Source organism: Erinaceus europaeus, unplaced genomic scaffold (genome assembly GCF_950295315.1).
Source record: "Erinaceus europaeus unplaced genomic scaffold, mEriEur2.1 scaffold_307, whole genome shotgun sequence".
NCBI classification, from domain to species: domain Eukaryota; kingdom Metazoa; phylum Chordata; class Mammalia; order Eulipotyphla; family Erinaceidae; genus Erinaceus; species Erinaceus europaeus.
This window is the reverse complement of record NW_026648251.1, coordinates 103,029-126,816: the sequence shown is the minus strand read 5'-3', so window position 1 is coordinate 126,816 and position 23,788 is coordinate 103,029. Positions and strand designations below refer to the sequence as shown.

General features: G+C 40.3%; 1 protein-coding gene and 1 pseudogene across 1 annotated transcript in view; both read left to right on the top strand.

Annotated features, from left to right (window-relative positions):
* Positions 1–23,788, top strand: part of STPG4 (sperm-tail PG-rich repeat containing 4) — a 56,999-nt gene that overhangs the window by 13,679 nt on the left and 19,532 nt on the right. The window contains exons 5-6 of the mRNA XM_060184860.1: positions 21,834–21,898; positions 23,003–23,057. Of these exons, the coding sequence (XP_060040843.1) occupies positions 21,834–21,898; positions 23,003–23,057 (120 nt within the window). The remainder of the gene's footprint in view (positions 1–21,833; positions 21,899–23,002; positions 23,058–23,788) is intronic.
* On the top strand, positions 22,257–22,943 carry LOC103123607 (large ribosomal subunit protein uL6-like; annotated as a pseudogene).

The following is a 23,788-nucleotide window of genomic DNA, read 5'->3' as shown; positions in this document are numbered from 1 at the left end:
ACTGCCAACTAGGTAATTGTGGGGAAGCTACCAAGAGCTCCTGAGGGAAACATCCTCTACAAAGTCAATCGAAACCAAATGCCTAATTCGTTGGTATGTCCAGCAATGCTTACTAAGTGCAAGAACCTGTGGAAGGATCTAGGTTTGTACCTCCAGTTCTCCACCTGCAGGGGGGATGCTTCACAAATGGCAAAACAGATCTGCAGGTGTCTATCTTTCTCTCTCCCTCTGTATCTTCCCATCCCCTCTCAATTTCTCTCTGTCCTATCCAATAAAATGGAAAAAATGGCCACCAAGAACAGTGGATTCATAGTGCCAGCACCAAGCCTCAGCGATAACCTTTGAGGGAGGGAGAGAGAGAGAAATTGAGAGGAGAGGGGAGGGGAAGATATATAGACACCTGCAGACCTGCCTCACCACTTGTGAAGCTACCCCTATGCAGGTGGGGAGCCAGGGGCTTGAACGGGGATCATTGTGTGGGTCCTTGTGCTTAATACCATGTGTGCTTAACTGGTGCACCACCTCCCAGTCCTGACTTGTATATAGTTTTAACCAGAAGCAAGAAAACTCAAACTTGCTGCTCTTCCGTTTCTTACTTCCTTTTTTCTCTAATTTTTACTAGATAGCACAGAGAGAAATTGAGAGAGGATGGGGAGATAGAGAAAGGGAAAGACAGACACCTACAGGCCTGCTTCACTGCTTGTGAAGCTTACTCCCTGCAGGTGGAGAGCCAGGAGTTTGAACCCAGGTGCTTATGCTTGGTAGTATGTGTGCTTAACCGGATGTACCCAGTCCCCAAATCTGCTTCTCGTTTTAGACTACTGCATACCCTTGATGTTGGTTCAGAAGCAGGCTTTGGTTGAGTGTGATCCAAAGGAAGGGCATAAAAATTGTGTTGGGACAAAATTGTCACTTGGACTTTATTATTTATTTTTATTTTTGCCTCCAGGGTTATTGCTGGGGCTCAGTGCCTGCACCATGAATCTACTGCTCCTGGAGGCTAATTTTTCCCTTTTGTTACCCTTGTTGTTCATCGTTGTTGTTATTGCTGTCATTGCAGGATAGGACAGAGATAAATGGAGAGGAGGGAAAGACAGAGAGGGGGAGAGAAAGATAGACACCTGCAGACCTGCTTCACTACTTGTGAAGCAACCCACCTGCAGATGGGGAGCCGGGGGCTTGAAACAGGATCCTTACGCTGGTTCTTGTGCTTTGCACCAAGTGCACTTAACCCGCTGCGCTACCGCCTGACCCCTACTTGGACTTTGTTTTTTTGCTTACTTTATTTTATTTGTTTGATAAAAGAGATAAATTGAGAGGGGTGAGGAAGACGCAGAGGGAGGCAGACAGACATCTGTAGCACTGCTTCACCACTTGTGGAGCTTTCCCTCTGGAGGTGAGAGTGGACTTTGGCTCTTAATATCTCCCATTTATGGAGATGCTAGTAACAATATTAATCTTTACATTTCCACCAGAATATTACTGTGATAACATGATAAAAATGCATTCACCTGGATGATGCATGAAATATGAAGAGCTGGGCTACTAGGCTAGACAGGAAATTTGCAGCAGGGTGAGCCTGTGCCTTATGTGACTACAGGCCCTTTCTACTGCTTTGCAAGTTATAGTTTTGAAACAGGACAGAATGATAAATGTTCATGGAAAGTCTTGGCCTGTTCTTTTCAGTGGAGGTACACAAACACTGAGTTATACTTAGACTTCTGTGATGTGGTGCCAGGTAACTATGTTATAGGCAAACTTATTCTGCCCATCTCCTTTGCAAAATCATTCTTTCTCATTTTCCACCATTTACTTCTCTTCTGCTCTTTCTTTAATTTTTTAAATTTTTTTATTAGTGACTAAATAATGATTAACAAGATTTTAAGATAACAGGGGTACATACAGTTCCGTACAGTTCCCACCACCAGAGTTCTGTGTCCCATCCCCTCCATTGGAAACCTCTATTCCTTTTTTTTTTTTTTCATTATGGTTGCCCTTATTATTGTTATTGTTACTACTGGTGTTGGATAGGAGAGGGAAATTGAAAGGGGAGTGGAAGATAGAGAAGGGGAGAGAAAGACATCTGCTGACCTGCTTCATCACTTGTGAAGTGACCCCCCTTTAGGTGGGGAGCTGGGGGCTCAAACTAGGATCCTTACTCTGGTTCTTGCACTTTGTGCCATGTACGCCTAACCCAATTCACTACCGCCCGGCTTTCTAAAATGTCTCTGTTCTTTATCCCTCTGAGAGTATGGACCATAATTCTTTTTGGGGTGCAAAAGGTGAAAGGTCTGGCTTCTATAATTTTTTCCTACTGGACATGGACGTTGGCAGGTGGATCCATACCCCCAGCCTGTTTCTACCTTTCCCTAGTGGGGCAGGGCTCTGGAGAGGTGAGGTTCCAGTGCACATAAGTGAAGTCATCTGCCCAGGGAAGTTAGGATGGAGTCATGGTAGCAGCTGCAACTTGTAGCTGCAAGGCAATAAATAAGATATAAAGCAGGACAAATTATTTAATAAGCAGTAACCCAAAGGTAGGAATAGAGCAGATGAAATTTTGGGTCTTCATGTGGGAATAAGCTATGAAGTCTATTTTAGGTATATTCCAAGGGTCCCATGACTATAGTAACTTTTTCCCTAATTCTGATAGTTAACATGCAGGTGGACTAAAAGTATTGTCTGGGAAGGTGATTTCAGAGTTGAGAATAGGGCCTTTCTTGTTTTTATGGGCCACTAGGAGTTAGCCAAGGCTCAGTGTTGAAAGGAGAAAACAGAACGTTGGTACCAGGCAAAATTTAAAGCTTTCAGAGACTAAAAGATTTTTGCTTCTTCAGAAGAATTAATAAAACCTTCTGAAAGCACACTTTTCCTGTTTCTCCCCCTCCGCATCTCTCTTCTCACTCACCTCCCACAAAAGCTTGAGCTTTAGTAATTAGAATAATGAAATGTTTTCCTCATGATCTGTTTTAATGATATATGGTCATATATTCATGAGAGGAGAGCTATTTAGAGGTAGCATTGTTTGCTTACTAATAAAATTCATAGTTCTGGTGTTTCAGTAGCAAAACTCAGTAAAAACAATAGTTTAAACTAGATAGATATGTTACCAAATCAAAGATTTGAATTGCTTGCTGCTCAGGAAGACCAGTTAACTAAGAGTCCAAGCTTGGTATGAGATAAGCAGATTCATAGGAGGTTTAGGCCAATCCTGAGAAGATGGTCAACTCATGTCTCAATAAATAAGATCCATCTTACTCTGAGACTGGGTCCAGGATCTATAAAGGATAGTGGGTTATTAGGGAAGAAGGGGTCCAGTCAAGTAGCTATCTGAATAATGGCTGCTTGTCTGATGGCAGGGGGTCTTGTCACAGTGCTGTTTGTTCAGCCAGAAGGGCTCCTGTCATGAGACATGAGTCACTGTAGCATAGTGGTTTATAAAATTTTGAGATAAAATACTTAAGCAATACCTTCCCCTGTGAGGTCCTCATAACATCTATATGACAGAGGTCTGTCTAGTTTTTAACCATTTATTTATTTATTTATTTATTTATTTATTTATTTATTTATTATCTTTGTTTATTGGATAGAGACAGCCAGAAATCAAGAAGGAAGGGAGAGATAGAAAGGGAGAGAGGCAAAGAGACACCTGCAGCCCTACTTCACCACTTGCAAAGCTTTCCCCCTGCAGGTGGGGAATGGGGGCTCAAACCCAGGTCCTTACACACTGTAACATGTGCAGAGCACTGCTTAGCCCTGACTTATGGTGGGTGGTACAGAGGATTAAACTTGGGACTTTGGAGCCTCAGACATGAGAGTCTCTTTGCATAACCATTTTGTTATCTACCCCTGTCTATTTCTAGCCTTCTTTTTCTTTTTTCATATTATCATATGTATGTGGAGAGCAAAATAGAGTTTGTAGTGCTTGCTCACTTACAGAAGTAGATAGTAATTTGAATTGAAAGTAGGTGTACATAGCATACATCATTATTATTAAGATAGAACAACCTCTTTAAGCTCTATAATTTTAGTTGAATATTTACTCTATACTGTGCTTTATTTGTAACTAAGTTTTTTCTATTTTTAACACCTTTGTTCTGAAGAATATAACTGTTGAAGAATCTATATAGAATAATCAGATATGTCATACATATGTATATTCAAATATACATGTGTATTCTGATCTATATCTATTTGACTGTTAATAAATATCTTATTTATTAATTTAATATTTTAATTTTTATTGCCTTTATTTATTGGATAAAGACAGTCAGAAATCAAGAGGAAAGGGGAGACAGAGAGGGAGAGAGACAGAAAGACACCTGCAGCACTGCTTCACCACTTGCAAAGCTTTCCCCTGCAGATGGGGACTGGGGAACTCAAACCTGGGTCCTTGTGCACTGTAACATGTACACTCCACCAGGTGCACCACCACCCAGCACCATTAATTTTATTTATTGGATAGAGACAGAAATAGAGAGAAGGGGAGATTGAGAGGAAGAGATCCTATCTCTTCCTACAGCTCCTAGAGCACTGCTTCCCTGCTTGTGAAGCTTCCCCTCTGCAGATGAGGTGTGTAGGCTTGAACCCAGGTCCTTGCACATTATAGCCTGTGTTCTCAACCAGGTGCACCACAGCCTGGCCCCATTTGTCTCTCTTCAAATAACATTTTTCCTATCAGAGAAAAAATACAATTTTTAAAGGGTTTCTTCATTGTATGAGGTAATGTATGAGGGACAGATATTAGAGCACTTCTTAGTTCTGTCATATATATGAACCTAGAGTCTCTGGGGCTCATATATGTAAGTACTGTGTGCTCTAACACTGAACTGTTTTCCTAGCCTTAGAAATAATATATTTTTAATTATACATACAATATTCAAACTCGATTTGTTCCCCACCCCTGTGTTTCATTATTCCACTAAGGCTATTCCACCAGTTTATTTTGGGGTGAGTTCAACTGTTTTCATTCATTGCCACTCTTTCCACTACTTTTTTTTTTCTTGGATAGAACAGAGATAAATTGAGAGAGATGGGGAGATAGAGAGGGAGAGAGAAAGAGAGAACCTGCAGACATGCTTTATAGCTTGTGAAGTGACTCCCCTACAGGTAGGGAGCTGGGGGCTTGAACCGAGATCCTCGAGCATGTCCTTGCACTTGGTACTCTGTGTGCTTAACCCAGTGCACCACCACCCACCTCTTTTTTTATGTTATCTGTGTAGCTTACATTTTTTGTATATAAATCTCTGACCTGAAGCAACACATGCAAAAACATTACCAAATACACTTGGTTTACAGTATAGTCTATAAGACATAGGCACAACCTCTCATCTCCTGTTGACTGGTGTCTAGAAGACACATCACGACCCCAATGTCCCTTCATCCTGTCCCTCTCTCTCCTTTTCCAGAGTCCTTTGCATTGGTGCAATATGCCACACCTAGTCCAGGTTGCACCTTTTTACTTTACTGTTCTTTGTTCTTATATTCTGCCTATAAGTGAAATTATTTGGTACTAGACTTTCTCTTTCTGGCTTGTCTCACTCAACATGATGCCTTCAAGTTCTAGCCATGTTACAGCAAAGGAGCTGACCCCATCATCTTCACAGCTGCATAATACCTCATTGTGCATATGTGCCATGACTCCTTTAGCCACTCACCTGCCCTTGGGCATCTGGTGCCCAAGGTGCTATTACAAACTATGCTACTGTGAACATTGGTGTGCATAGGTCTTTTCAGATAGACATTTTTGTTCTCCCTGTATAAATCCTAGGAGAGGGATTAGTGGGTCATAAATTAAGTCCATTTCTAGAGTTCTGATGACTCTCCAGACTTTTCCATTAGGATTGGACCAACTTACACTCCCAACAGCAACGTAGGAGAGTTTCTTTCCCTCGCAGCTGCTTCTCCAACAGTCAGTGAGTGCTTCTCTCTTTCCTAATGTGTGACTTTCCCACAGGTATCTCAGTGTTGCTTTTACTTGCATTTCCCTGATCATCAGTGACTTTGAACATTTTTCATATGTCTGTTGGACCATAGGATCTCTTCTTTGGAGAAGATTCTGCCCTTATCTTCTCATTTTTTAATGGGGTTGTTTGTCTTTTTATTGTTGAGTTTGGCGAGTTCATAGTATGTTTTTGGTTATTAGTCCTTATATATATGATTCCTTTCAGCTCCACCCAAGATGAATTCATCATTCTTCATAGCTGAGCTGTGTGTGTGTGTGTGTGTGTGTGTGTGTTAAAACTTTCTTAGCCACTCATCTGTTCTTGGACAGTTTTAAGGTATTTCCAAGTTTTGGCTATTACAAATTATGCTGCTATGAATATAGGCATACACAGATCTCTTTGGATGGGTGTGTTTGGTTCCTTAGGATATATGCCGGGGAGAGGAATTGTAGGGTCATAAGGAAGGTCCATTTCTATTCTTGTGAGAGTTCTCTAGAGTGCTCTCCACAGGGATTGGACCAATTTACATTCCAGCCAGAAGTACAGGAGCATTCCTTCTCCCTCCTCCCCCACATCCTCTCCAGCATTTGTTACTGTCCTTTCTGATGTATGACATTCTAGCAGGGGTGAAGTGGTATATCTTATTGTTGTCTTAATTTGCATTTCTCCAAAAGTCAATGACTTGGAGCATTTTAATATATGTCTGTTGGCCTTTTGGATCTCCTCTTTAGTGAATATTCACTTCATATTCTCTCCCCGCTTTTGGATGGAGTCATTTGTGTTTTTGTTGCTTAGTTTGGTGAGCTCCTTATATATTTTGGCCTTTTGTCTGATGTACAACACATAAAGGTTTTCTCCCATTCTGTAAGGGATCTCTTTACTTTGGGTGGTAGTTTCTTTTGCTGTGCAGAAGCTTTTCAATTGGATATATTATCACTGGTTTATTCTTGTTTTGTCTTTCTTATGATTGGACTTAAGCCACTGAAGATACCTATAAAATTTAGATAGAAAAGAGTTCTGCCAATATTTTCCTCAAAGTATTTGATAGTTTCTGGTCTAACATCCAGGTCCTTGATCCATTTGGAGTTTACTTTTATGTGTGGTAAAATGTAATGGTTCAGTTTCATTATTCTGAACATTTCAACCCAGTACTTAACACCATTTGTTGAAGAGACTCTCCTTATTCCACTTAATAGTTTAGGGCCCCCTGTAAAAAAAAATTAGATTGACCATAGGTGTGGGGGCCCATTTCTGGGCTGTAACTTTTATTCCACTGGTCAATGTGGCTATTTTGTTCCAGTAGCAGGCAGTTTTGATAACAATGGCCCTATACTGTAGTTTGAGATCTGGGAGCATGATGCCTCTGGTTCTGTTCTTTTTTTCTCCAGATTGCTTTGGTAAGTCTATTTGTAGCTTTTGTTCCATTCTCTTTAAAAAATTTGATGAGACCAGTACTTGGGTGGTAGCGCAGCAGGTTAAGCACACGTGGCACAAAGCGTAAGGACTGGCAGAAGGATCCCGGTTCGAGCCTCCGGCTGCTCCCCACCTGCAGGGGAGTCGCTTCACAAATGGTGAAGTAGGTCTGCAGGTGTCTATCTTTCTCTACCCCCTCTGTCTTTCCCTCCTCTCTCCATTTCTCTCTGTCCTATCCAACAGCGATGACATCAATAACAACGATAATAATAACTACAAGAGCACCAAAAGGGAATAAATAAATAAATATATTTTTTAATCTTAAAAAAAAAGAATACAAAAAGAAAAAAATTTGATGAGACCTTGATAGGGATTTCATTAAATTTGCATATGACTCTGGGTAGAATATTCATTTTGATTATGTTAATTCTTCTAATCCATGAATATGGGGATCTTTTCCACTTCTTTGTATTATTTTCTATTTCCTGCTTCTTTTGGATTTTTTAATGTACACTATCATATCATCTGCAAATAGTGACAGTTCAGCTTTCTCCATTCTAATCTGTATCCCTTTAATCTCTTTCTCTTTGCTTGCTATGGACAGGACTTCCAAGACTATATAGTGTTGAACAGTAGTGGAGACAGTGGGTAGTCCTGTCTTGTACCTGCTTGTAGAGGGAAAGCTCTCAGTTTCTCTCCATTGAGTATGAGGTTGACTGTAGGACTGCTGTAGATAGATTCTATTAGTTTAAGGGATTTTCCAGCTATCCTTATTATTATTTTTTTAAATTTTTTATTTAAGAAAGGATTAGTGAACAAAAACATAAGGTAGAAGGGGTACAACTCCACACAATTCCCACCACCCAATCCCCATAATCCCCCCCCTCCCATGGTAGCCTTCCCATTCTCTATCCCTCTGGGAGCATGGACCCAGGGTCGTTGAGGGTTGCAGAAGGTAGAAGGTCTGGCTTCTGTAATTGCTTCCCCGCTGAACATGGGCGTTGACTGGTCGGTCCATACTCCCAGTCTGCCTCTCTCTTTCCCTAGTAAGGTGTGTCTCTGGGGAAGCTGAGCTCCAGGACACATTGGTGGGGTCTTCAATCCAGGGAAGCCTAGCCAGCATCCAGGTGGCATCTGGAACCTGGTGATTGAAAAGAGAGTCAACATATGAGGCCAAACAATTTGTTGAGCAATCATGGATCCCAAGCTTGGAATAGTGGAGAGGAAGTGTTAGGGAGGTACTCACTGCAAACTCTAGTGTACTTCTGCTTTCAGGTATATATTTTGCAGTAGTTTATGGATACGTGTGCACATAGGCTCTCTCTCACAGAAACTGGTGTATATCTAGATTATGGGACTTTGTTAGAAAGTGAACTACCTGAGATGAAATTAGAGTGTACTATAAAAGGAAAGGTCTCACCCGAGTAATGAAGTTGAAGGGTTGTCATTCCACACGTGAAGTCTCTGGATACAGTCTGAGGTGAAGCATATTGAGGTGGCAATCGTTGCTTTGGTTAGGTTGTGGTCGGCGGATGCAATATTATTTGGTTCGGATTGGGAGATGCATACAGGAAAGTGGGCCCTATCCAAGGGTTCCAGGACTGGGGGAAGTAGGGGCTCTATAGTAAAGATGTGAGGTTCCTGCTGTCTTAGGGTTCAAAAAGACAATCGATAGTTAATATTATCATCACTTTATTTGTTAATTGGGTTAACTTTGAAAAGTCCCTTTGTTATGGTTTGCTGTACAGTACCCAGTATCTTGTATATAGCTGTGCTATTGGATGCTTCTAATCTACTTGGTCTAGGCTTTTGAGAGAGTCCACATATCAAATACACAGCCTATATATTAAAAAGATTCAGTTTGTCTTTTGAGAAACTTTGAGACATACAATTGATTTCCCCCTCTCATATTAATTAACTACTGATTTATATGTCTACATTTTGCTAGGAGTGTACATAAACACCATTCCCACCACCAAAGGGCTGTGACCCATCCCTCCCGCCCACTCCCACCCCCCACTGGTCCAGGAGGCTACATGTCTACCCCTCACCACAGGGTTTTTACTTTGGTGCCCTACTTACAATTTGATCAGGTTCTGCTTTTAGTTTCCCTTTCAGATCTTCTTACTCAACTTCTGTTGATGAGTGGGATCATCCCATACTCATCTTATCTTTCTGACCTAGCTCACTTAACATAATTCCTTCTAACTCTGTCCAAGATGGGTCAGAGAAGGTGGGTTCATTGTTCTTGATAGCTGCATAGTATTCCATTGTGTATATATACCACAGCTTTCTCAGCCACTCATCTGTTGTTGGGCACCTGGGTTGCTTCCAGGTTTTAGCTATGATGAATTGTGCTGCTATGAACATAGGAGTATACACCTCTTTTTGGTTGGGTGTTATGGAGTCCTTGGGGTATAACCCCAGGAGAGGAATTACTGGGTCATATGGAAGGTCCATATCTAGTCTTCTGAGAGTTTTCCAGACTGCTCTCCACAGAGGCTGTACCAATTTACATTCCCACCAGCAATGTAAAAGGGTTCCTGTCCCCACATCCTCTCCAGCATTTGTTGCTGCTGTCCTTTTTGATGTATGCCATTCTTACAGGAGTGAGGTGGTATCTTAGTGTTGTCTTAATTTGCATTTCTCTGACGATCAGTGACCTAGAGCAGTTTTTCATATGTTTGTTAGCCTTTTGTATCTCCTCTGTGGTGAATGTTTTGTTCATTTCCTCTGCCCATTTTTGGATGGGGTCATTTGCTTTTTTGCGGCTAAGTTTGCTGAGCTCTTTATATATTTTGGTGATTAGTTTCTTGTCTGATGTCTGGCATGTGAAGATCTTCTCCCATTCTGTGAGGGGTCTCTCTGTTTGTTTAATAGTTTCTTTGGATGTGCAGAAGCTTTTCAATTTGATGTAGTCCCATTGGTTTGTTTCTGCTTTAGTCTTCCTTGCAATTGGGTTTGATTCATCAAAGATGTCCTTGAGGTGTATGTGGGAAAGTGTTTTACCAATGTTTTCTTCTAAGTATTTGATTGTTTCTGGTCTGACATCTAGGTCTTTGATCCATTTGGAGTTGATTTTTGTTTCTGGTGAGATAAAGTGGTTCAATTTCATTCTTCTGCATGTTTCAACCCAGTTTTCCCAGCACCATTTATTGAAGAGAGCCTCCTTTTTCCATTTAATCCTTTGTGCCCCATTATCAAAGATTAGATGCCCATAGGTGTTGGGATTTACTTCTGGGCTTTCAATTCTGTTCCACTGGTCTGTACGCCTATTTTTGTTCCAGTACCATGCTGTTTTGATGATGATGGCTTTATAATATTGTTTAAGGTCTGGGAGTGTGATGCCTCCATTTCTGTTTCTTTTCCTTAATATGGTTTTGGCAATTCTAGGTGTTTTCAGGTTCCAGATAAATGATTGTAGTGTTTGTTCTATTACTCTGTATCTTAAAGAAGCTTGGTGGAACTTTGATGGGTATTGCATTAAATTTGTATATGGCTCTGGGGAGAATATTCATTTTGATGATATTTATTCTTCCAATCCATGAGCATGGGATATCTTTCCATTTCTTGGTATCAGTTTCTATTTCCTTGAGTAGCGACTCATAGTTTTCAGTATACAAGTCTTTCACTTCTTTGGTCAACTTTATTCCTAGGTATTTGATTGATTTTGCTGAAACAGTAAATGGGAGTGATTTCTGGATGTCTTCTTCTTCAGATTTAGTGTTTGCATAGAGAAATGCCACTGATTTTTGTACATTGATTTTGTAGCCTGATACCTTGCTATATTGCCTAATAACTTCCAGTAATTTTCTACTGGATTCTTTAGGTCTTTCTATGTATACTATCATATCATCTGCAAATAGAGCTTGACTTCTTCCCTTCCAATCTGTATCCCTTTGATTTCTTTCTCTTGCCTGATTGCTATGGCAAGAACTTCCAATACTATGTTGAAGAGTAACGGTGACAGTGGACAGCCCTGTCTAGTCCCCGATCTGAGGGGGAATGCTTTCAGCTTCTGTCCATTGAGTATGATGTTGGCTGTAGGTTTGCTATATATAGACTCCACTATCTTGAGGAATTTCCCATCTATTCCCATTTTTTGTAGAGTTTTGAGCATGAATGGGTGTTGGATTTTGTCAAAGGCTTTCTCTGCATCTATTGAGATAATCATGTGGTTTTTGGCTTTGCTTTTATTGATGTGGTGAATGACATTGATTGACTTATGGATGTTGAACCAGCCTTGCATTCCTGGGATGAATCCCACTTGGTCATGATGAACAATCTTTTTGATGTGTTGCTGTATCCGGTTGGCCAAGATCTTGTTTAATATTTTGGCATCTATGTTCATCAGAGATATTGGTCTGTAGTTTTCCTTTTTTGTTCTGTCCCTATCAGCTTTTGGTATCAGGGTGATGTTGGCTTCATAGAAGGTGGAAGGGAGTATTCCTGTTTCTTCAATCTTATGGAATAGCTTAAGAAGTATGGGTATTAACTGTTTCCTGAAAGTTTTGTAGAATTCGTTTGTGAAGCCATCTGGTCCAGGACTTTTGTTGTTGGGGTATCCTTATTATTTTTAAGGTTTTCATCAGGAAGGGGAGCTGGAACTTATTGAAGGCTTTTTCTGCATCTACTAAGATCATCATGTGGTTTTGGGATTTCCTTTTGTTGATATGTTGAATCACATTTATTGACTTACACATGTTAAACCAGCCTTGTATCCCTGGGATAAGTCCCACTTGATCATGGTATATAATTTTTAAAATTATTATTGGATAGAGACATATAGATATTGAGAAAGCATATAGACATATAGACATATAGATATGCATATAGACATATATGCATATAGACATATAGAATGCATATAGACATATAGACATATAGATATTGAGAAAGCAAGGGAGATAGGAAGCGAAAGAGACCAGGAGACAAGTGAAGCTTTCCCCCTGCAGGTGGAGACCAGAGGCTTGAATCCATCCTTGTGCATCCCTGCATGGCCTAGTGTATAACTTTTTTAATGTAATGCTGTAGTTGCATTGTTAGGATTTTATTTAGAATCTTAGCATCTGTGTTCATCTGGAATATTGGTTTGTAGTTTTCTTTTTCAGTTGGAGCTCTATCTGCTTTTGGTATCAGGGTGATGTTGGCTTCATCTTTCCACTATTTGTATCATAATTTTAGCATACCAACATGCTTTATAGAAAAATTACACTAATAAAAAATGATAGTTTCCTTTGGGACAGAATGGATTGAGCTGGAGGTGATGATGATTAGCAAAATAATTAAGAAGGTGAATAACAACTATAAGATGCGTTCACTCATTTGTGGAATCTGGAGAACTGAAACTCATAAACTTGCAAAAACAAACAAATCCTAAGTAAATCATCTCTAAGGCTTTGTGAGAAGTTTGGTGGTTATCGTTGCGTGCGGGGGGGGGGGGACAGAATTTTGTGGTGAGTGCAATGTGGAACTATAATCTTATGATTTTGTGAACCACTATTAATCACAAATAAAAATGGCTTAAAAGAAAAAATTGTACTATAATGCACCTCTTATTGAAGACTTTAAATGCACTGTTTATAGTTTCAACTGGAAACAAAATTCAAGTGACTTAAACAAAGAAGTTTAAAGTACAAGTCTGAAACAAATATGCTAAAACTTAGAACAGCCTAAAGATAGATAAGTATCCCTAGGATGAATGGAATGGGGGGATAGGTGACTCTCCCAAGAGTGAGGACATAAAATCACAACTTAAAAATAAAATTGCTTCTAACTGCCCAGAATAGCTTTAGTATTGCCTTGGGTAATACAGCTCATTTGAAAATTCTATCCCTAATTGCCAATGTCTGTTACAGATACGAAGTAGGTAGCCACCTTAAAATATATTTATTTATTAGTGAGATGGGAAGAACCAGAACATTGCTTTGGCACATGCGATTCCAGGAATCAAACTAAGGACCTTACGCTTGAGAGTCCATTATACCACTTCTTAGGGTAGCCAGTAGCCATCTTTTAAAAAAAATATTTATTTATTCCTTTTTTGTTGCCCTTGTTGTTTTACTGTTGTAGCTATTTTGCTCCAACAGGGATCCTTACACTGGTCTGTGCACTTTGCGCCACGTGTGCTTAACCCGCTGCGTTACTGCCTGACTCCCAGTAGCTATCTTTTGAAAGGATCCCCTTAGGAAAAGATACCCTGGGTGAGGGTAGATAGCATAATGGTTATGCAAAGAGACTCGCATACCCAAGGCTACAATAGTCCCAGGTTCAGTCCCCCATACCACCATAAACCAGAGCTGAGCAGTGCTCTGATAAAAAATACAAAAAAGAAAAGAAAGAAAAAGAAAAGTTACCTCTATTAACTTAGAGAATGCTTTTTTTTTTTTTTTTTTTGCATGGTTGCTAGTCAACTTTTTCAGACAGAGAGAGAGAGACCATAGTACCAAAGACTCCCCACTCCTGTGGGGGCTATGGGCTTGAACCTGGGTCATGTGCATATCAAAGCAGAAAACTTTCCAGGTGAGAGTTCAAGACATATCCTTGGACAACTTGGTTGAAAGATTGAAGTTGAGAGCATCTTTCCAGCTCCTTGATCAGCTTTGACTGTATTTATAAGCTGTGACAATATTTCTGAAGACATGCTAATTTGAAAAGTGCTTCATAATAAAGTAAGGGCTGAAAGCATTTTTTACAAGATTTTTCATTTAGCAAGTCCTCAGTAGAGAGAAACCCTAAGCCTAAGAAGGGGATGACAAGTAAAACTTAAGGAACTCAACACTTCAAAGTTGGAATAATGAAGATAAAGATGTAGATAGCATGGGATAAATTATTGTACGTTTAAATGTGGGGAAAAGGGAGTTGGGCGGTAGTGTAGCAGATTAAGCGCACGTGGCACAAAGCGCAAGGACCAGCAAAAGGATCCCAGTTTGAGCCCCCGGCTGCTCCCCACCTGCAGAGGAGTCGCTTCACAAGGGGTGAAGCAAGTATGCAGGTATCTGTCTTTCTCTCCCCCTTCTGTCTTCTCCTCCTCTTTCCATTTCTCTCTGTCATATCTAACAATGACAACATCAATAATAACTACAACAACAATGAAAAACAAAAAGGGCAACAAAAGGGAAGATAAATTTAAAAAAAAAAGTGGGGAAAAGACCCTCGAAGTTTTCTCATTTAGCAGATTTTTTTTTTCAGTTTGAACTCTAAAAGAGCAACTATAAAACAAAGCAGTATTGTCACATGCAAGTATGCCAAGTGAGTGCTAGTTGAAAATGAATTTTGAAAGGTGACTACAGAAAGCTTATCTCAAAAACTCTGGGGCCCACTTAGTTCATTTAGAGCTGATGCTAAGTATAGGGCACTGGTAAAGCTAAGGACAATATCCCTGGTATCACTAGGCAAGCGTCTTTTTTCTTCTTCTTTTAATTTATAAAAAGGAAATATTGACAAAACCATAGGATAAGAGGGGTACAACTCCACACAATTCCTACCACCAGATCTCTGTATCCCATCCCCTCCCCTAATAGCTTTCCTATTCTTTAACCTTCTGGGAGTGTGGACCCAAGGTCATTGTGGGATGCAGAAGGTGGAAGGTCTGGCTTCTGTAATTGCTTTCCCGCTGAACATGGGCATTGACTGGTCGATCCATACTCCCAGCCTGCCTCTCTCTTTCCCTAGTAGTGTGGGGCTCTGGGGAGGTGGAGCTCCAGGACACATTGGTGGGGTTGTCTGTCCAGGGAAGTCTGGTTGGCATCATGCTAGCATCTGGAAGCTGGCGATTGACAAGGGAGTTAACATACAAAGCCAAACAAATTGTTGACCAATCATGAACTTAAATGCTAGAATAGTGCAGATGAAGAGTTGGGGGGGGGGGTCCTCCATTTTGTAGATAGCTAGTAGGCATATTTTAGTTATATTTCAAAGGGCCTGTGGCTATACTAGTTTTGTTTTTTTTTCTCTGAGCGTGAAATCTGATATGCAGGTGGATCCAAGTTATTGTCTGGGGAGGTGATGCCATGGCTGGAAAAGGGACAGAAAGCTGGGTCAGGGAAGAGAGTAGCTCCCTAATATGGAGAAGGGTTATAAGTATTGTTGACTATAAACCCCATCAGTCTGATTTGGTTTGGGGCCCATATTCAGCTTAAGAGCCTATGTGATCTCTGCATCCCTATAGATCTGAGCTCACATTCTGTGCTCATGAGTAGGAACATTCCAAGCTGCCTTGATATCAGGACCCATCTTCCTCAGGTGTAGCATAGTGTGTGTTGTCCAGCCTCCCTTCAGAGGATGGAACATTCTCTACCTTTGTTGATCCAAGTTGAGGGCAAGGTCCTGTGGGGGCCCCACAAAGGGGTCCATTTTGTTGTTCCTGATAGAGATGACCGGTAATAATGGAGAGGGATTTATTTGAGGTCTAGGCCCATCATGTCTGTTTGGTAATCTCAGTAATCCCCATATAGAGCCCTAGCTGATGGGGTGGCCTGATAGTGACTGAAGAGTCATCATTAAAGTATGCCAGTCTCTTGCCCTTATTCAGCTTTTGCAATCCTTGCTTTGAAAAGGTTAGCTTTGGAGTGAGTGAGAGAAGTGTAATAATAGGAAGTAGGCGAGGAGGGTATCTAAGTCTAATTAGATACTATTTCATTAGGAACTTTATACTGACTCACTGCAGACTGTTGTTGTACTTTTGCTTTCAGGTATATATTTTGCCCTAATTTATGGATACATGTGAACATATGTTCTATCTCATGGGACCTGGTCTATATCTAGGTGTTGGGACTTTGTTAGGAAGTGAGCCACCTGGAATGGAATTAGAGAATACTATGAAAGGAAAGGTCTCACCTGAGTAATGAGGCTGAAGGGTTGACATTCCACAACTGACTCTGGACACAGTCTGAAGTGAAGTATGTTGAGGTGGTACTCGTTGTGTTGATTAGGTTGGGATCAGCAGATGCAATATCATTTGGTATGAATTGATAGATGCATGCAGGAAAGTTAGCCCCACCCTAGAGGTTCTAGGACTGGGGAAAATATAGACTCTGTAGAGGTAGTGGGAGGTTCCTGCTGTCTTAGGGTTAAGAAGACAATAGATAGTTATTGCTATAATCACATTATTTGGCAATTGGGTTAACTTTGAAAAATCCCTTTGTTAGGATTTGCTATATCATACACAACATCACCATAATTTATGCCCTTGGACATTATTTGTATATAGCTGTGCCATCAGTTGCTTCTGTTATCCCTGGTCAAGTCAACATATCAAAGACTCAGCCTATGTATTAAAAAGACTCAGTCTGTGCTTTAAAAAGTTTGAGACATACAATAAATTTTTCCCCTCATATTAATTAGTGATTTATATGACTACAAATTAATAGGAGTGTACATAAACACCATTCCCACCACCAAAAGACTGTGTCCCATCCTATCCCCCCTCCCTTATTCCCCACTGCCCCAAGAAGCCAAACATCCACCCTCACCCTCATCCTCACCTCCACCCCCACCCTCACCCTCACCCTCACCCCAGGGTTTTTACTTTGGTGCCCTAGGCAAACTTCTTTTTGAGAAGTTTTTTTTTTTTGTGCCTCCAGAGTTATTGCTTGGGGCTTGGTGCCAGCGCTAGGAATTCACAGCTCCTAGAAGCTATCTTCTTTCCATTGTTGCTGTTATTGTTGGACTGGACAGAGAAATTGAGAAGGAAGGGGAAGACAGAGAGGTGGAGAGAAAGATAAACACCTGCAGACCTGTTTCACAGCTTGTGAAGTGAGGAGCCAGGAGCTCGAACTGGGATCCTTGTGCCGGTCCTTGTACTTCACATTATATGTGCTTAACCCGGCGCACTACCACCCAGCCCCCAAGAGGACCTTCTTCTTCTTCTTCTTTTTTCTTTTCTATTTCTTTATTGAGGGATTAATGTTTTATAGTAGAAGACCTTCTTTTTGAGACAACCATGTTGTCTATTTCTCCACCTATACAGGATTCTGATCAGTGAGTTCCCTATGATACAAGAGACTTTGTTTTTTAGAAAGAAGATGCACTTGATGAGATGTCTTCCAGTAGTGACTGAAATACTGTACCTGGTGACCCTTTGGTTGCATTCAGCTTATGTATTCAGAGTCTGATAGATTCTGATAGATTCTGATAGAGTGAAAAATCTCGTGTCCTATCTACGTGGGGTGGGTACTCAAAACATTGTCATAAGACCCTAGAAAATAGGGTCAGATTTTTTTTTCACTTATTCCAGTTTTCTAACATTGACAGTATTGGTGTAATACACATAAACTTGGTACTCTAATAACATTCTGCCATATTCTGTGACTCCAAGCTATTATAATTTTTCTCAGTGCTTAATCAATATGGAATGAAGGATTAATGAACGAGAATCAGATATTGTTAGGAGCACATAAACTAGCATCTCTGAGCTTCGTGCTACAAATGCAGACATGTGAAGCATATATGGGAATTAGGAAAGCATCTAACTTTCCAAATATGTGTTCATGTGTGTATGCATGTGTGTGTGTTATTACCATATGGACAATAGAGTTACCCAAATTGTTCACTTTCAACAAATTCAGCAATACATAGACCATCTCTCATGTAGGGCAACTGATTAGTCAAGGAATTATGGGGGGGGGGGGTGCAGATAGCATAATAGTTATGCAGAGAAACTCTCATGCCCAAGGCTCCAAAGTCTCGGGTCCAGTCCCCTACACCACCATAAGCCAGAGCTGATCAGTGCTCTGGAAAAAAAAAAAAGACATTATGGGTCAGCCCCTCTTAGCTATATAAAATAGACTCAGTAGAACAAACTAAAGAAGATGTAGATAAGATTCCTTTATAGACTAATGCTAAGAGTTTATCCATGAGTACTCAATTATAAAAATTTTATGTGTTTAGAATAAATGAATAAGAAGATCCATTAAGTCTGTTTTTTAACCATCAGGGCTATGACTAGTGTTTGTGTCTGCATAGCTGCACAGTTTTGGTGGCTTTATTTTAAATAGAGAATGAGAGAGGGACTAGGCGGTGGTGTCCCCTAGTTAAGCACACAGATTACAGTGCGTAAGAACCCAAATTCTAGCCCTTGGTCTCCACGTGCAGGGGGAAAGCTTCACAAGTGGTGAAACAGGTTGTCTCTCTGTCTCCCTCTCTTTCTCCCCTTCTCCTCATACTTTCTCTCTCTGTATATCCAATAATAAATAAGTAGTATTTTAAAATAAATAAATAATAAAAAGTTATTTAAAAAAGAAAGACAAGACAAAGAGTGAAGGAAATGTAGAGAGAAGGGGGGATGCCTGCAGCACTGCTCCACTGCTCATGAAGCACCCCGCCTCCTGCACACCACTTATAGGTGGGGACTATAGAAATTAAAAAATATAAGGATTTCATGGGGCTTGACTGGGGTTTAAAACAATCAAGGCGTGATCCGGGAGGTGGAGCAATGGATAAAGCACTGAAATCTCAATCATGAGGTCCTGGCAGCACATGTACCAGTGTGATGTCTGGTTCTTTCTCTCCTCCTATCATTCTCATTAATAAATAAAGACAATATTTTTTTTAAAATCAAGGCTTATTACATGGGAGTAACAGCATTACTGAATGATATATTTTAGGTACAGCAGATAGGCAATTTCGGCAGAGGTAAGACTAGGTTAGGCCCGTGAATCCATAAGTTAGTTACCAGATTTCAGCCACATGTGTTTAAGTCCAGGAAGCAGTGGCTATTGTGAGCTCTGCAAGTGTTCAGAAAGGCAGGGAGCTGGAAGATTGGGAGTGCAGGAACAGACTGACTTCAGCCCAGCGAGTCCTTAAGTCAATCCAATCTTGCTGTCAGCCTGACATCAGCCGAATGCTAATTTCGTTCTCACATTCAGCCTCAGCTGTTTGCTTTCTTCTTCTAGCGTTTGCTAATCAAGTCCCAAAGTCCTGTTCACGGGCTGTGTCACAACAGGGGACCAGGGGCTTGAACTCATGTCCTAGTAATGTGTATGCCCTACTTGGTGAGCCACCACCTGGCCCCTTGTCTTTACTTTACAATTATTTTCCCATCTGTTTATATGTGCATGATAGAACAAACAAGGAGAACAGGGAACAAAAAGTACTTATGGATGGTTTATAGAACAAACACCTATCTAGCCATAAAAATTGAACAACAGAATGTCTCTGACCCCAAGAAAATTCTTTGCTTAAAAAGAATTTCTGCAGTGGGGGAGATAGCATAGTGATTATGCATGCAAAAGGATTTCATGCTTGAGGCTCCAAAGTCCAGGTTCAATTCCCCATACCACCATAAACCAGAGCTAAGCAGTGCTATAATAATAATAATTAATTAATTTTTTCTGTGCTTCTGTGGCATGCTACAAGAATACCTGTATTTCTTTAGTGTTTTTCATGCCAACTGAGCAATTAAAAAGGTACAGGTGCAGCAGAACAAGTGCTAATGCATCATAAAATTACATTTACCATTGGCATGACTAGATACACAGAAAGCTGCTTCCAAAATCAAAATTATATATTAATATGTTAAAGATAGCTGCAAGGTGAAATATAAAGGCTGAGCTCCCACGTGGCAGATAATATCAGGATATGGATGGCTTCTTTTCTTATTTTTAAATTTTTTATTTATAAAAAGGAAACATTGACAAAATCATAGGATAAGAGGGGTACAACTTCACACAATTCCCACCACCAGACCTCCGTATCCCATCCCCTCCCCTGATAGCTTTCCTATCCTTTTTAAAAATTTTTATTTATTTTTTCCCTTTTGTTGCCCTTGTTGTCTTTTTATTGTTGTTGTAGCCATTACTTTTGTTATTGATATTGTCGCTGGATAGGACAGAGAGAAATGGAGAGAGGAAGGGAAGACAGAGGGGGGGAGAGAAGGACACCTGCAGACCTGCTTCACCGCAGTGCTCTTTTATCTTTTTAATATATCTTATTTATTTATTTGATAAAGACAGCCAGAAAACAAGAAGGGAAGGGGAGACATAGAGGGGGAGAGACAGACACCTGCAGCCCTCAGTAGGGACCAAGGGCTTGAACCTGGGTCCTTACGCACTGTAATGTGAGTGCTCAACCAGGTGTGCCTGGCCCTGGACTTGCAGTGCTTTTTTGAATAGGCGAGAAAGTGGGCTCCCATGTTTGATCTCTGATCTGAAGAGAAAAGCTTTTAGCTTTTCCCAACAAAGTATGACATTAACTGTGGGTCACTGATTCAGTTTAATCTCTTCCCCCTTTCATCCCCAGTTTCCAATCAAACAATGATATAGATATTATACAGTTTTATGTTAGAGTTGCTTTTGTAATGTGTCCTCATTTCTATTGCTCATGACCATACTTAACACACAGGGCAGGTTCACTAAGTTGATTTGTTGAACCTAATATTTTAAGCAAAATTTATTCATTTATTTTATTTTCACAAGAGAGGCCTGAGCACATCTCAGTTTTGTATAAGTAGTGCTGGGGACGGGGTGGTCAAACCTATGATTTCATTCATGTAAGCCCTGTGCTCTACTGTTGAGCTGTCTCCTCAGCTCAAAAACAAATACATTCAAAATATGAACAGTTGTGGGAACTGGGAGATGACTCACCTGGCACAATAGTACAGTGAATTACCATGTGTGAAGACCCCTGGAGCACCATCAAAGCAGAAGTTTCCTGAAGGGTGAGTAGTCTGCGATGTCTCTCTCACCCTCTATCTGGAAAAAAAAAAAAGTGTAAAAAAGTTAACTGGGTAGGGGCTGGATGGTGGCACACCTGGTTGAGCACACATGTTACAGTGCACAAGGACCAGGGTTCGAGCCCCTGGTGCCCCACCTGAAGGGGGAATGCTTTTGTAAGCGGTTGAACAGTGCTGCAGGTCTCTCTCTCTCTCTCTCTCACCCCTTCTCTATCATCCCTTCCTCTTTCAATTTCTGGCTATAGCTATCCAATAAATAAATAAAGATAATACAAGTAAAAAAAATTTTTTTAAAGTTTACTGGGAGTGGTGGAACTGTGCATCCCAAAGTTCCAGCAATGACCTGGAGGCAAAAAAAAGTTTAATTGTATATTTCCTACACATCCTCTCAGGCACAGTCATAAAATCGACTATGAAAAGTGAATATATAGGGGCCAGGCAGTTGTGCACTTGGTTAAGTGCACACATTACAGTGTGCCAGGACCTAGGTTCAAACCCCTAGTCCCCACCTGCAGGGGGAAAGCTTCACAAGTGGTAAAGCAGGGCTGCAGGTGTCTGTCTCTCTCTCTCCCATCTCAATTTCTTTCTGTCTTTATCCAATAATAAGTAAAATTAAAAAGACAAGAAAAGTGAATATGTGTTGAGTATAACTCCAAATTTCAAAATATAGCCTTTTCTACTATTAACTGAGATTGCACTATATGATGTTATATGGGTATAAAAAGTTGTAAAGAAGATAGATGATAACAAAGAAAATTTAAAGCCTGTATTAATCTGTTGTTGGTGTCCTTGTCCATTCTGTGTAGTCAATTAATCTTTCACCAGGTCAGTACGATATACTTCCTGCTCCAGTTCCCAAGTATGCTGCCAGGTAATTATATACTTATCAAGTTTCTTTTTAATACTTTCACTTGGGTGAGATTAGATAACATAATGGTTATGCAAACAGACTCTCATGCCTGAGGCTTTGAAGTCTCAGGTTCAATCCCCCACACCACCATAAGCCAGAGCTGAACAGTGCTCTGGTAAAAATAAATAAATAAATAAAAATTAAATAAAAAATACTTTCACTTACATTCTTTTGTTTACATACTTAATCAATATTAATTATTTTAAAATTTCATTTGTGCCCATAATAGTCAGATTAGCATTTTAAATAGTCATTGAGAAATAGTAAGTTAACAAAAATCCTCACATTAGAAAACAGATTTAAGCCTTCTTTCTTTGCCGCATCTACTGCGAGAATGAAGACCATTCTCAGCAACCAGACTGTCGACATTCCGGAGAATGTCGACATCTCTCTGAAGGGCCGCAAGGTCATCAGGTCATCATGAAGGGCCCCAGAGGCACCCTGCAGAGGGACTTCAACCACATCAATGTGGAGCTCAGTCTCCTCGGAAAGAAAAAGAAGCGGCTCAGAGTTGACAAATGGTGGGGAAGTAGAAAGGAAGTGGCTACTGTTCACACTATCTGCAGCCATGTACAGAACATGACCAAGGGTGTTACACTGGGCTTCTGATACAAAATGAGGTCCGTGTATGCTCACTTCCCTATCAACGTTGTTATTCAGGAGAATGGGTCTCTTGTTGAAATCAGAAACTGCTTGGGAGAAAAATACATACGCAGGGTTCAAAATGAGGTCAGGTGTTGCATGCTCAGTATCGCAAGCCCAGAAAGCTGAATTAATTCTTGAAGGAAATGACATCGAACTTGTATCAAATTCAGCTGCATTGATTCAGCAAGCTACAACTGTTAAAAACAAAGATATCCGGAAATTTTTGGATGGTATCTATGTTTCTGAAAAAGGAACAGTTCAGCAGCCTGATGAATAATCTCTATGGTGTCCAACCACACAAGCAGCAAAATAATGGGATGATGTGTGATCTCTTAAAAGATGCAATAAAAGCCAATGCTGGTTTGGGAAAAAAAAAACAGATTTAAAAATCATATATTTTTATTTTTTTTAATAATACAGGAGCTTTGTATTTCGGTCTGCAGTTCAAAGATTCCCAACAAGCTACTTTGTCCCTGTAAGTAGACTATACATAATTATTACTTCATGATGAATTTGATGTTTATGATAGACAGTGAATTCTTCTGATATGTTATATCTGTTGGCAACTGTCTGCTCTTGGTCTACCCTTTCATAGTCCATGTATGGGGAAAAGAAAGTTATGACTTTAAAGTTTTATTTATTTTTAATATTTTATTTGTTAATGAGAAGAATAGGAGGGGAGAGAGAGAAAGACCAGATATCACTCTGGTACATGTGCTGCCAGAGATTGAACTTGGGACCTCATGCTTGAGAGTTCAATGCTTTATCCTGGACCACCAAAATTTATTTATTATTTGGTGGATAGAAATAGAGAAATTAAGAGAGAAGAGGGAGGTAGAGTGAGGGAGAGGGGTGGGGGAAGGAGACCTACAGCCTTGCTTCACTACTCAGGAAGCTTCCCCTTATAGATGGGTAACAGGGACTTGAACCTGGGTCTTTGTACTTTGTAACATGTGAGCTCAACCTAGTGAGCCACTGGCTGGCTTCAGTTCTTTATCTGATGTGGAGAAACAGAGAGATTCATGTGTTCAGTTGGTTTTGGCTTCAAGTCAAGACACTACTAGTTCTCTTCTCATGGAGTGATATTGCGTGATTTTTGACATGCATTCTGTAAGTGAATGCTGTAAGTTAATACGATTTTGGTTACTATTAGTAGAGAAACTCAACTAAAAAACTATTTGTGTGGCTGGTGATGATGCAGCTGTT